The sequence below is a fragment of the Nyctibius grandis genome, chromosome 32 (genome assembly GCF_013368605.1).
Source record: "Nyctibius grandis isolate bNycGra1 chromosome 32, bNycGra1.pri, whole genome shotgun sequence".
NCBI classification, from domain to species: Eukaryota; Metazoa; Chordata; class Aves; order Nyctibiiformes; family Nyctibiidae; genus Nyctibius; species Nyctibius grandis.
The window spans coordinates 2,562,044-2,575,947 of NC_090689.1; the positions used below are offsets into that span (position 1 = coordinate 2,562,044).

Here is a 13,904-nt window from a genome sequence, read left to right on the forward strand (position 1 = left end):
ACCCACCTGCATTTCTCTGGATGCTCATCACGTTTGTTGTTGAAGTCCAAAGAAATCTTTGCATCCAGTCCAATTCCAAAGTAATTATTCATGACACACTTCTCTGTGTAACATTCACTGCCAAACAAAAGAACAAAACTCCCATTCCTAAGTCTACGTACCATTTGGTATCTCACATGCCCCCTCTGGCCACCTCATAATTCTGTTGTGTAAAACAGTGAAGACCAAGAAGGCTGTATGTCAAGGTGCTCTGACAAGCACTGCTGGGAACTGCCTGAAACCCACAAAGAATACCATAGAAGTGGCTATTGAGCAGAGGTCCCTGGCCTGCAGCCTCTGTCCGTAAGACTTCACAGCCACAAGATTTGCAGAGGAATTCTCCCCTTGCCACAGAAACATACTCACTTCATTTACAAAAAGCAATGTTGCTGGTCACTGGCATTGTGTAAAAGGTTTCACAAAACATTAGCAATGCTAATTGCTTTTATATATATATATACACACACATATATTAGGTGTTACCTACAGAGAGCCTGACAAATGAGCTCGAAAGTGTCAGTTACTCATCTCAGGGGCACTGAACCCTATAAAAAAACCTTAAAGTCTGTATCATTGGATTTTTACTGTTAAACAGTTTAGCAGAAACAGCCTGAGTAAGTCTTAACATCACATTTCCCCAATGCCTCCCCTTTTGTGGCCTGCTCACAACCTTTCTTGGGCCTCCATGCTGTAAGGGTAGTGATTCCCCCACAGGTTACTGTCTGCTAACTGGAAGCCGGAGTCATCTCTGAGTGTAGGGAGAAGACTGATCTAGATTTCATTTTCACCTAAAAGACTTCTACTATGAGTCAGATGTGTCACTGCATGTATAACTAGATAAGCTGATCCTCACTGGCACCCAGCATATGAATTCACTTACATCACTCTGGGCTGCTGCAGTCCATTATTTAGCTCTATCAACTAATCCACTTCTCTGCTGAGGTCCATCTGGAAACACCCACTCCCTCCCTTTCATCTCGTGGGCATACTCACAGATTTTCAGGCTCAGAGTTAAAGGGATCAGCATGGATCAACAACCGGCTGATGACAGAGCTTCCAGGCAAAGAACCAGACATGCCAGCACGGATATCTGTAGAAAAATTGACCACAGGGAAGACTGTGAGTAATATTAAGCAGAAAACAGGTAACTTCAATCTCAGAGACAAGACAACGGGGCAGAATATATTAACTCTTGTCTTTCACTGTGGAAAGCAAATAGCAATAGTGCTTTCTTCCACTCCAGAAGGCTTAGCTCTCTCGATAAGGAGAAGGGTTTCTTGGGCTGCCTGCAGGTTTTTTGATGGACAGGGCATCACCTAAGGCGAGCAGCACAGTTGTACAGACACACGGAAATGGGAAATAGGAGTGTATTCACTGCAGTAGCATTTTTGTTCCAGGGTGAGACATGCAACGTCCTTGCTTCAATGGGTAGAGAGAGAGGAGTAGGACTAAAGTTATTCTCCAAACTGCTCAAGAATTACTGCCTCCTGCTTCTGAAATTATTAGCTGGTGACCCACAGACAGTAGCTTTGTCAGAGAGAGTGGAAATCGCCTGCTTCCAGAAGAAACAATTTGAACAAGTAATCTGGGGGAAGAGGTGGAAGGACAGCAGCACGGTGATGGGGAGAAGCTGCTACACAAGATGGGGGAGGTGGGAATTCTGCTGGGTCTGTGCACCTCAGTGACTTCAGCCTTCACATGAAGGGATTGCTGCTCCTGGTCTGTGGCTGCCACTGCCACTCTTCAGAAACCTCTCTCAGCAGCATCCTATCAGCCTTCTCAAGTTTACTTTGAGCTCAGTATCTCCTTGTAATTGGCATCTAAATTCTGTCACTGCACAGTGGTAACAAAAATCTGTGTCTAGGGCTCAGCTACAAACTGGAAGCTATTCTGTGATTCTGTGATTCTGTGACAGCTCCCTCCAAGTCTCCACTTTTCAGCCCCAGTGGGAAGTTATACACAATGGGACTTCTCTCCAAGTGGACCCAGCACAAAAGGCCATCAGGCAGGACAATTTCATGTTTTCATGTGGAGACTGCAGCCTGTGCTGCTGTCACCCATACTCCAGTTGGCTGCCTCAATGGGAAGTGGCGGGTGTTACACTTACTGGGGTAGAGGATTTTTGTGTTCAGCATTGGCAAGTTGTCCCGGTTTCCTGTCTGGGGAGGAAGAGATGCAGAGCTGCCCAGCGACAAACTTCCTTTGTTTATTAGTCTTTCGCAAGGCGACTTGGACGCTGTAAAACACAACACAAACATGGCTATTGACAAACATAACGCTGTGATTCAGACCAGCACACAGCAGCACAGCTCAAGCAGCAAGACTGGCTTAGGAATCACTCAACAGCGAAACACTCTAGCTGCCATCAAACAAAGAGTTGACAGAACCAGTCATTAAGAGACAGAGATGTGGCATATGTGCAGCCAGAAAACCTCCCAGACTGCAGGGACCAAAATGCCACATGCAAATATTAGAAATGGAGATGAGAAAAAGCTGGTGCCAGCAGCACAACAGACAGGATATTTTGCTTCCAATAAATATTCAGATAAGTTCCAAACGTATTTGCAGTGATCAGGGATCTCTAACAAATTACTCACATAACACAGTTATTAAAGCAAACTGCCTTTCGTTCTCTGAAAAGTCATCTGCAAAGGATGGAGGGGGCTTACAGGGAAATGTCATCAGGTAGATGACACAAAAAATGCTCAAGACCGTCCTTGTCCAAGCACTGAAAGCCAAGAGAACCCAGATTACTGGCTAAGGTGCAAGAAAACTTCTGAATCCTAGGCTCCATATGCCAAGATTATGGACCAGCCATCAGAGATGTAGCAAAAAGTGGGGTGTACAACGCACAGGCTAGAGCACAGAAATGTGCAAGGTGTGGCACCTGAAGAGCAACCATTCAAAAATTACAGAAAAACAGAACGTGGGAGGCAATGCACGTAACAGCTCCCTCACTTCTCACAACTAACAGAATCGTAACTCGCAGACCAGGCTGCATGGTGGCAGCAGTACCTTTCCGCTGGCTCTTCCCTTTGGACACTCCATAGCTGCTGCTGTGGGATGACTGCAGGGAGATTTTATCCTCGTTCCTCAGCTCCTTGCCCTCTTCAGAGGCTGAGAGACTAAGGAGGAAGCCCTCTTGCTCCTGGGTCTGGGCATTCTGCTCATCTACAGCTGTAAGGAGAGAGAAAGCAGGTGAGTGCCTCACAGCTCTTCTAGCAAGGAACACCTCCCACTTATGTAAATAACACTAGGATGGGACTCTAAAGGCCCTGATTCCTTAAAGGAAAGAACAGGAATGACCAGAAGGTTTCTTATATCATTTGTCTCAACTAAGCTCTGCTCTGGAGAGCTTTTGCAACTGGGCTGCCTTAGTCTCCTGTTTTCTTTGCTGAGCTGTTTAGCAGTGAGGCTCTAAACAGAAGTGTCCACCTTTAATGCTACAGGTACTCAGGCTTCCTGAGATGTAAACTGGCCTACAGGTGATGAACTTCCATTTATTCACACTTACATGTTGCCAGAAATTCTAACCAGATGGACATCAAATGATAAATTTAACGAATTTTCTGTTTGCTTAATCTGTACTGGGGCAATAGGATAAGCCACTTGAAAAGGAAACTTAGACATATACAGTCAGGAGGAAGAAAACAGCAATTGGTAAAAACCGACACAAACAAAGGAAAGAATCAGGTTACATACTTTGGAAGAACAAAAACAGTTTGGAGAAGTTGAACAAATACATTCAAAATGTAACTGGAGTTTGCCCAAGAGCCAGTAAGAATTAAATGCTCCCATGTTGCTTAAAGAAATCAGAAATTCCTTTGCCTGTGATCAATAGGCCTTCCTCCCCCCCAGCAATCCCTCACAGGACACAGCTCCACCAACAGCCCTGTCCTGCCAGCTCCCTGCCTCTGCAGGGGGACGGGCCCCCCTTCTTTCGGTCTCTTCCCCTCCCTTCTGCTGACTCTGGAGTTCATCAGAACTACCCACAAGGCAATCCAACCCACTAGCCCAGCAGAAATATAAACTCTTCTTGCTGGATTAAGCAAATTGGTTGGGCTCCAAAAGAACTCCGACAAACATCCAATTGGCATAACGTAAGCAGCAGCAAAGTGGGGCAGCAGTGAGGTCAAGACCTCTACTTCACCAGAAGCAGGCTGTTTGCTCAGTTCCCATCATCTCGCATAACTTTGCCTTCAGGATAGGTTGTGTATAATTTTGCAGGGCTGGAAATCCAAGCAACATTGCAACGATCTGTAAGTGACTCCACAGTTGCTCATAGCGCACATTTAGGTGTGCGTGGATGTCACATCTCCAGCTTCAATGCTTTTATCTCCAATAATAAGCTGTTAAGTACTTCCTTTGGTCTAAGTTAAACCACTGAGTTTATGACTAACATCTGGGAGACTGACGCCTTTCGAAGGAAATGAAACTTTGAGCTATGGGTGTGAGTGGCTGGAGAGAGATAAGGGTCGAGATGTGGAGAAGAGGGTCACCTGCCTGGGAAGTTACATCAGAGCAGAACTGATCTGCATCAAGGTGCAGTATTATAACATTTTCCCAGGGACAAAGCTAGTTTAAGAAGTTCCTGCCCTGTCTCGCCGTTGTACCACTGCTGGGCTGTACTATAAAGAGATTTCTGAAACAATCCAAGTTAAAATACTTAAAATACTTTCTTCCCAAGTATTTTCAGATCTGCTTTACAGCAAGGCCACACAAACAGTTGCGCTGACACAACTGTGGTATGGGTGGGACAGACAGGAAACGCAAACGGAGTGTGGGAGGGTAGTCACTTCCTAAACCAGCCCTATGGGAGAGAACACACCTTGAACTTCAGGCTCATTCACCAAGCAATGCTTCAAACAGGTGGGCTTGGCACAGATGATACTGAAACTAAACAGCCAGGCTTACTGAGCAGCTTCTCTAGCTCAGGAAAGCTGTTTTTAATAAAGAACCCTACTCCCCTCTGGAATAAAGGGAATTTATGCTTCTCAAGAGCCTGCAACAGTCACAAGGAGGACTCTTAACAGGTTACCTTTTTCTGCATGCTCTATTATCTGACGAATGGCTTTTTTCAAGCTGTTGGCTCTCAACATGAGCTGTTCTCGGGGTCGAAATATCTGGGGCCGTGCAGTACATGACGAGCCCACCGACCGGTCACTAGAAGAATCACAAGCACTGCCTGACCCATCACCATCTTCGGTTTCCTCTGCAATGGTGGGAGGAGGGTTTGGCAGAGATGAAGACGCTTGAGATTCATCATTCAGTGCCTTCAGTAATGAGTCCAGCTTCTCCTTCAAGACAGAGCACTACAAGGCGAAGAAGAACATTGGAGTAGAACCAGGAGTCAGTTCAGAAGGAAGAACTTCCCAGGAGACTGGGAAGCTCATTCTTTTAGTGCTTGCTGAACTGCTGCTGTTCTCTGAAAACAGAGCAGTTTTTCACCTCAGAAGCAGAAATCCAAACAATTTTTCCCATTTTACCTTCCTGGCCATGACCTCTGATTCCTCTGAGCTTTCTGTTGCCTTCTCATAGGCTTTCCCTACTCGAGCCACAAAATCCTTCACTGTCTCACAAAGCACCCTAGACAAAGAAAGTAGTGAAAACAAAGTCATGCAAGGATTGTCTCAGGATTTTCACAGTGCAACTTCTACTTAGAGCAGTTGTCCTGTCAGTACTCACTTGGCTGAGGAGATGACCACTGAGTGTTGGTCAGAAGTCAAAATTTTGGATAAATGAGCAGCCACAGAGTCTTCATAGAAGAGAATCTTCTGCACCTGGTGACAGTCAGAAACAAGTCACTGGGGTGCTGCTTCCCAACATTACAATATATGCTGTGTAACCCTGGCTCCCCAGAGGGTACCTATCATTCCACAGGTTCTTTTTGCCCTGGAAAAGTTCTGTGGTCCAGGGCTCAGTTACCCACTTGAAGATCTGAATCTGATGAAGAAACTAGTTCTGAACCTAGAAATCACCAGCAGTGCAGTTCTTAGATAACTACGGATCTAAAACTGGGGTTTTATGGTTGTTATGACTGCTGTGCAGCTTTCCACAATTTCAACATGATGCCATGACAGCAGATAAACATCGATCATTTCCTCTCTGTCCTGTTCCAAAGCATTTTCCTCCCATTCCCCATTATGGTGGTTGACTCTGGTAACCCAGCCTCCACCCTCCATAATACTTCATGGACTTTGTAGTCCATGCTTCAGGATCTTTGTAGCTCCTGCTTCACCCAAGTCATAGCTCAGGCCTGCTCCATTTGAACTCAACCACTGCCTCCTGTCTTGTCTGTTCTGAGGCCACTGCTCCCAGTCCTCTGCCCTCTGCATCTCGTGAGCTACCTCAGAATCCTCACTGAAATCTTCAGTGACTGTGGAAGTGGAGGCCTGGCGAGGGAGTTTGGTTTCATACACCATGATGCTCCACCTGTTGAAAAAGAGACATCAGAGCTGTCACTACAAGGCAGATGATTTTCTCCTTTACCCAAAGGACATAACAGGTTAGAACCTCAAGCATAACAAATTGCACTTTGGCAGGGGCATGACTGATGTAAGGAAGCCACAGGGTCGCAATGGAACTGCAGAGGGGCTGAACCGGGGGAAGAGGAAGGGATGACACTATGAACAAGTATCCCACAGCACAAGTACCTTCTCTGTACTTCTTCCCTCTCTCACAGAATTTCTATGGGCATTACTTGATTCAACATAACAGATGTCAAGATGCAACTCTAAAGACAAGAAGCATTTTTAAATGTACAAAGATATGTAGGTGATATCAATACCACGGGTAAAGATGTCCATTTCTGCATTCAGCTTTCATTTCTAAGCCAAACTCAAGCTAAATTGGTTCAAATTTACCAAGAAAAAAATTAGCTTAAAAAGATAAATCATGACTGTAAGGCTGTCAAATTCAATTGACAAGAACTCTGGAACACAAGAGAGGACAATGGACACCAGACAATTTCACTCTTTACTATTCTGCAGCAGTGACACAGAAAGCCAGACTGCCTTATGTTGCTAAAGGGTGACAGGATTATCAAAGAAAAACCATTAACTGGCATTAGTACGGAGTCCAGCACTGGGTAGAATCAAGAACTGCCCAGTTCTCCTGGACGGGTATTTTCACACAACCCTTGTGCAGGGGAGGATGTTAGTGATGGTTACTCACCTGTCCAGCATTTTGGTACTGGCCCTCTCCAGCTTCTCCAGGATTTGTGGGAGCTGGGTATCATCATCACAAGCAGACCCCCAGCCTAACACACGGGCCAGGTCATTCCCTGTTCCCAAGGGCAGCACTCCCAGCTGGCACTGCATTAAAGAAAAGGAAACCAAAACTGATATTCAAATGGGAAAACTCAAGTAACACGACTGACTCCTTACACAGAGCAGTCATTGAGAAACAGCTGGTCCCAGAGGGAGGAGAAAGCAATTGGATGGGGAAAACAGCCAGAAGAGCAGGCAAGTAAGGACAAATTTCCTCTACTTTTAAGCTGTTAATTGAGAAAGGAGTGTACTACAGCTACCATCTCGAGGAGCATCTTGCTTCAAGTGAGCCCTTCCACAGATGTATTTAATTAACCATGAGGTGGCGCTATTGCTTTTTCTGTAAAATTAGCATAGATTTCCCCAAGACAAAATGGAAACAAATGAAACACTCTGTGACACCTTTACACCAAGGAAATTTCTGCCTATCCCAGGACTCAGAAACACCACCACGAGAATTAAAGGGAACAGATGAGGAGCACTGCCCTTGTGGAATCCCCAGTTTTCTAACTGCAGCCCTTTCTGAGTATAAGGTTCTGCTGGCAATGGAGCAGGAGTAACACTGAGCTACTCCAAAAGCTTGATCTTGTAAGAGGAAGTTGTAGGGGAGCAATGGAGATAGGAATAATGAATTAGTCTGGTACTGCTTCTTGCAGAAAACCACCGCCACAACACTGCTGTGGTAAGCTTTCAGCGGCTTCAGTCCTGGGGCAAACTACATCTGTATGATCAAAGAAAGTCCTCTTCAACCCATGCTGTTGTTACTCCTTCATTCTTTCATCCAATCAAGCTTACTGGGCAGGTACCTGCTTGTGAAGATTGAGGCTATCAATTTCGGAGAGAACCCAGCCAACGCTTCCGTCCCCGCCACAAACTAGAATCCGGAAAGTGTCAAATTTCTGGAACAAGCGTAAACTACAGAGAAGGGAAAGGAAAAAGCAAGAGAGAAGAATGATCAGCTGTTATAGAAAGAAACGATAAACAGTTCCAACCTAGGTAGTAAACATGGCAGAGGCTCTCATTTTGCAATGAATACGGGCCACTGTCAGATTACAGCTGAATTAAAATGATTACAAATAAGGAATTATAAATACAGCTAAGCAATTTACAATGGCTATTCACTACAGAAATATGTCCCAGACATATTCCTCTACTAAAGCAGGGCACTTTTGTCTGAACAGAAGAGGAAACAAGCATGTGATAGCTCATTATCCATTGAATTAATTCCTTTTTGCAGATTTGCTCTGTTCAGCCTAACACTAGTTATTTGTCACCGGAGTGCTCTGCTGTCACTGCCTTCGCACTCAAGGCCACACCAATTACAGCAAATCTGGAAGAGTGGGAACTTTATGTAGTCATTCAGCAAGCAGACAACTGTCAGAGGATGTAAAGCCTCACAAGCTTTAGTCCTTCTTCTGGGAAAGCGACATAAATCAACGCTCTGGTGCCTTGTCTGTCCTGCAGGCAGGCAAACAACTCACCAGCAAGACAAGTGTGAATTTCTCTATTCACCCTCTTCAGAATATTAAAAATAACCTCTCCTTAAGCTGTTTGAAACTGTGCTTCTTCCTGAACATCTTCCACAACTACTGCCTACTTTTACTTGGTTTTGTATATATTTTTTTTTATTATTACCTAAACAGGATTTACTGTAGCACATGAAAACCCTTATTTCTTCAAGCACTGTTGACACATGAAAAATGTCTATCAGAAATGACAACATCTTCTGGTACAGTTTGACTGGCACCAGTTGAGAGTATTTAAATTAAGAAGCAGCCTTTACCCTCCAGCACCATTTCCTTTTTAAGAAAGCAAACAAGAGCAGCTGGTTTAGAAGTGTACACCACAGCTTGAGAAAATAATTGATTCCCTCCTTTCCCTTCTCTCCTGCTTAAAAGCAAAACTCCTCTCTACAGTCAGTCCAGCTGGGGAGGGGAAGAAGAAAACTATTTAATTTTAGAAGTTTTCTATCAATTATTTGTCAGCCAAACACATCCTCTGGACAGCATGCTGCAGTTGTAAAGGCCAGCGTTTTACAATGCACTATGGCAAGACACCACAACAGTTGTCAGGAAAGCAGACCCTAATGGTCACTCACCCAGGAGAGGAGACTCCCAGATTTAGCACCCTGCATCTACAGGTCTTAGTCACAGACTCTGAGTCACATTTAGAAAAATATGAAGGAAAATCACCTTGTATTGGCTCTTATTATATAAGCAGCACCCATTCATGACAAAAATTATTCAAACCTCATGCAACAGAGAAACATTTGGAGGGAGCACACTAGAAACATTTTTTTTTTATAAACAGAGTAGCAGAAATACACTAAAGGAATTTACTCCACAGCGCTCAGGTTTTTTTCATCCATAGATATTCTAGTGTAATCTGGTAAACAAGCCTGAAATGTCATCTAGATGCCAGGGCAGAACCAACTTTACCAAAAGCATTCACAAAACCACCATAAAATCTTTAAGGGATGGAAGTGTGACATACTTCCCAGGGAAGTTATTTCTAGATAAATCTCATTTTGACAACGTTCATCTGCTATCCATGACGTTTGTCTGTTCACCCGATTTAACTTCTGGATTCAAGCTTTCCAGGCTTGGTCTTCTTCCAGGGGAGTGTTTCTGGAATTCTCCCAAAACCCCTCAAGCTGTCCTGCTGTTACTGATGAATGGAAATAATAACCTTTTTCAACAACATTTTTGGTTTTAGCTAATCAATAACACTAAACACAGAGAGGGGAAAATCCCTCCAAACTTCATACGTTTTCAGTCTTCTCTGAGGAATAGGTTCCTTGTTATATTTGAGGATGAGTTTATAATCAAATAAATCACTCGTACTTTTCTGTTATTTACAAGGAATGGGTGCTTCCACAGAATATCTGCTTACCCAAGGTGAGGTCCTCCATTCATGAGGTCAAAGACCTGGGCTGGATTCAGTAGCTGTTTGAATCTTCGCAGAAATTTTACGCCTTGGTTGTCTCCACTTTTTGAGTTGACAAAGACCAACAAAGGGCTTGTGCAAGAAGGGGGACAAGTAGCTTTCCAGAAACCTGTCAGGGAAAAGGGAAGGGAAAGAGAGGAAAAGCCAAGAGATGTGAAGCTGCCCATGGAGATGGAGTGAGGAAAAAACCAACACCCCCACCCCAGCACAGCTATGAAGCAGCTAATACTTTCCTTGTGCTTATGGCACTCACTGGGCAAACGCCAAACGCGCACAGCCCTGAATCCAGCACGAACCACACCTCCTGCTGCCAAATGTCACACTTATCTCCTAGCAGTGTGCCAACATTTTCAGCTTCCCCAGCCTTCCCAAACTGCTTCTGCAATATAGTTGTTCTCAATAAATTTTAACAGCTGCAGCTCAGCAAATACTGATGTTACAGGGTAATAAACTGTATGCAAAAGCAAAGCAAACAGTTCACTGCCACACTTCAGCAACATCTTCCAGTCTGGAATTTCAGCAACACCAAAAAGCAGAATTTTCAGTTGACTGAGTCTGGCATTAATAGTGTTAGCTGAAGGACTGTGACTGAGAGGAGCAGAAGAAGGCACTACTTACTAGTGATACTTACCATCTGAATCAATGCTGTTAAGAGCAGTAGGAGGAATGACAGATACTTTGCACAGCCCAAGAGGGCACTTGTTTGGCAACAACTCTTTACACGCTGTGTGTACCTGAAAACACCAACAAAAACCATTCATTCAGACTCTTTTAGGCACAGTGGTATAACTCATAAAGCCACTCAACAAGAGGTTGCAAAGGAAGAGTAAGAAAGGAAGAGGGGGAGAATCCAAGCAAATGTCAATCGATAAAGTTATTTTAAGAATGATCTAATCAGAGCCTTCTAGTAATTCTCCTGTTTCCATTAGTATGTACTTTTTCTGCCATTTGAATTTATGAGACTAGCACTTTGAGTGCTGAGAGGACCAGGTAACTGATCATGGGTTTAAGAGCCTTCGGGCATTCTGCTTTCAAACTCCCAGACTCAGTTGAGAGACCAAAAGTAGCAACAAAAGAAAAGCTGGGAATTCAAGAAAACAAGAAAGCAAAAAACAAAGCAGAAAGACATAAGATGTAAGAGAAGACAGGATTAATAAAGCTACCCAAAAAAAGAAAATACAAAGTAGAGTAGGGTACTCCAGTCATTTCTGGTACATGAAGACTGCAAGACAGAGGGTTTGCTTGGGGTTTGAGCCCCTGCCCCACACATTATAAACACATATTTTGTGATACTTCTTTTATTAACCTTATAGACAACTGGAAATATAGCAAGATCTGCATCCCTGCAGTGGTTAGGCAAGAGAAACCTATTGCAATGGGAAGGGAAATTGCTATTATTAAAATAGGCTAGTACTCTCTACCATCTTTTTTTTGTTGTACCTCTTCAACTTGTGGAAATGACAAATAATGCCTCCCGAAAATCCAACACCTCCCATACCTGAGGCAGCGATTCATGTATCTAGTTTAATCAGATTCTTCTTTGAAAGCTCACTGTCAAAAGAAAATGAGCTTGCAGAGAAGCCAGATACTTATTTCAGATCTTACTTTTATGCATCTCAGTGATACTTTTCAGGACAAATTTAAATTTCTATCTCTTGCAGGCTGTTTATCATCTGGAGAAACAACAATAAAGTCTTTCATGGCAAATACTGACAGCACGGTTAGAGATTTCATTTTAAGTAGATGTCATTAAAAGAACACACCAAAGAGCTGATCAAAGACTATCCTTTTACTAAAATTATCGTGTTTTTTCCACTCACCATGGCTTTGCACCAAAGGCAGCGCCAGTCTTGCAAACGCAGGACACTGCCACAGGTTTTATCACACACGGTGCATTTGGCACTCACGGGCAGGTTTCCTTCCAACCACTGATGTGGCATCGAGATCTGCAAATGGTACAGAGGGAGAGAAGCAATATGGACTTTCCAGCGTGCAACTCAAGGGCTCAGGATGCACTGTGGCACCGAGACACACAGAGAGGCAAGTCTTTATATGCGCTGTTTAGGGACAGCAAAGGCAATTTCTGGAAAACACCCGAGGACCTCTTTTGGCATTTTACATCACACTCAAGCGCAAAGAGACCAGGTGACTTGCCCCAGGCTACCCAGGAAACACTGACTTGCATCAGACATCCCATATGCTAAGGTACTGTTCCAACCACTCAGTTTCTTTCTTTTGCCAAAACTCAGACCAGGTTCTCCAGACCTCCCATTATTTAACCTCAACTCTCCCCATCCATAGCAGGAGTCTCTTCCTATTAAGGAGTCCTCGCTACCCCAGTTGGACTTTTCACACAGGATCTCATGCTCTGACAGTAAAGGCCTTTCCCACATCACAGAATCTGCTATTTGTACAGTGGAGAAAGCTGCAGAGCACATGCCAGTGCTGCTACATCAAGAGAAAGCTAGAAGAGTTAAGACTAACACCTACCCCATCTTCATCCTCAATGATATCCTTCCCGATAGAGGCCAGAGTTGTCCACTTGCAATTATTGGTTGCCCGCACAGCACACCGCTTGTGGGCTTTAAACTTGCACACTAGAGAGGAAGAGAAGGATATATTAATCCTGCTCAGAACGTGTAATGTGGCAGTCTGTGCAAAAGCTTTCCCAAGTGACCATATTTGGCTCCAGAAGAAAGCATGGGCACACACTACCCTTGTTAGCCCTGCCAAAACTATCAGCTCTAAGTGTACTGAGTAAGATGAGCTAGCTATTAATTCTTGCCTTGTCACTTCTGCCAGCTGCTTCTACAAAGCTTAGTTATCACCTTGTTAAATTTGACATGATTTACATAGTCACACACTCCTGCATCCTTTTACACGGCGTGGGTGTAACCTCATTCCCACTGGAAGTACGAGCTGTGTGCAGGCAGGCATGTCTGCTATGCCAAAGCTGAAAAAGAATAACCTCCTGGCATTCAAACACTTAACAAAGCTGTTCTTACAAATAAGATTATTCTTATGAACAGGAGTATTCTTATGAATATTCTGATACCTCAGAAGTACAGACTGTTCACTTCAGAAGCATGATTTTAATAAGAGATGGCAGTATTTGGGTATATGGGAAAACAATAATCAGCTATATTACTATCAGGTCCAACACTAAAACCAGCATGAAAACATCATCATATCTATTATCCTTTTACAAAATGCCAAGATCCCGATCTTGACTTCTGCAGAACAATTCTCTGTGAAGCCAAAGGGATTCAGCAGCAAAGGGTTTCAGCATCGGGTCCAGAAAAGAGCTCCAGTCTCATACACAGCCTGTAGCTCTCTCAAGTTTATCATCCAGCATCCTTCTACACCTTTTTGCAGACTGGTAACAACATTCCTCTTAAATTATCTCTGGAAAACAGCACTGAGCTATAAAGACAACGGTCCCAAACCAGGAGACAAGCAAGCAGGCTTACCTTCACACGAGAGTCCATGCGATGTGACTCCAGATAATGCCTCCCGACACACATTGCAGTACGTTGGCCGAGCGTGTGAGCAGGCGTACCAGTTATGCATCCCTGAGAAATGGTCCATGCTGTACTGGGTAGACTAAGAAAATACATGTATTATAGCAAAGTCTAAAGTAGAGCAACAAGA

At 44.0% G+C, this 13,904-nt stretch overlaps 1 protein-coding gene across 8 annotated transcripts in view; it reads right to left on the bottom strand.

Moving 5' to 3' along the window:
- DGKD (diacylglycerol kinase delta) overlaps window positions 1-13,904 on the bottom strand; it is a 67,644-nt gene that overhangs the window by 12,734 nt on the left and 41,006 nt on the right. For 7 of the 8 annotated variants that reach the window (XM_068421202.1, XM_068421196.1, XM_068421198.1 and 4 more), the window contains 15 exons: window positions 13,724-13,856; window positions 12,744-12,850; window positions 12,074-12,199; window positions 10,885-10,987; window positions 10,200-10,362; window positions 8,114-8,222; window positions 7,213-7,352; window positions 6,387-6,471; window positions 5,725-5,819; window positions 5,526-5,625; window positions 5,078-5,351; window positions 3,055-3,216; window positions 2,147-2,275; window positions 1,033-1,129; window positions 7-117 (listed from right to left, as the gene is read on the bottom strand). In XM_068421202.1, coding sequence (XP_068277303.1) covers window positions 7-117; window positions 1,033-1,129; window positions 2,147-2,275; window positions 3,055-3,216; window positions 5,078-5,351; window positions 5,526-5,625; window positions 5,725-5,819; window positions 6,387-6,471; window positions 7,213-7,352; window positions 8,114-8,222; window positions 10,200-10,362; window positions 10,885-10,987; window positions 12,074-12,199; window positions 12,744-12,850; window positions 13,724-13,856 — 1,934 coding nt within the window. The remainder of the gene's footprint in view (window positions 1-6; window positions 118-1,032; window positions 1,130-2,146; window positions 2,276-3,054; window positions 3,217-5,077; window positions 5,352-5,525; window positions 5,626-5,724; window positions 5,820-6,386; window positions 6,472-7,212; window positions 7,353-8,113; window positions 8,223-10,199; window positions 10,363-10,884; window positions 10,988-12,073; window positions 12,200-12,743; window positions 12,851-13,723; window positions 13,857-13,904) is intronic. The other variant, XM_068421200.1, reaches the window with a different exon arrangement.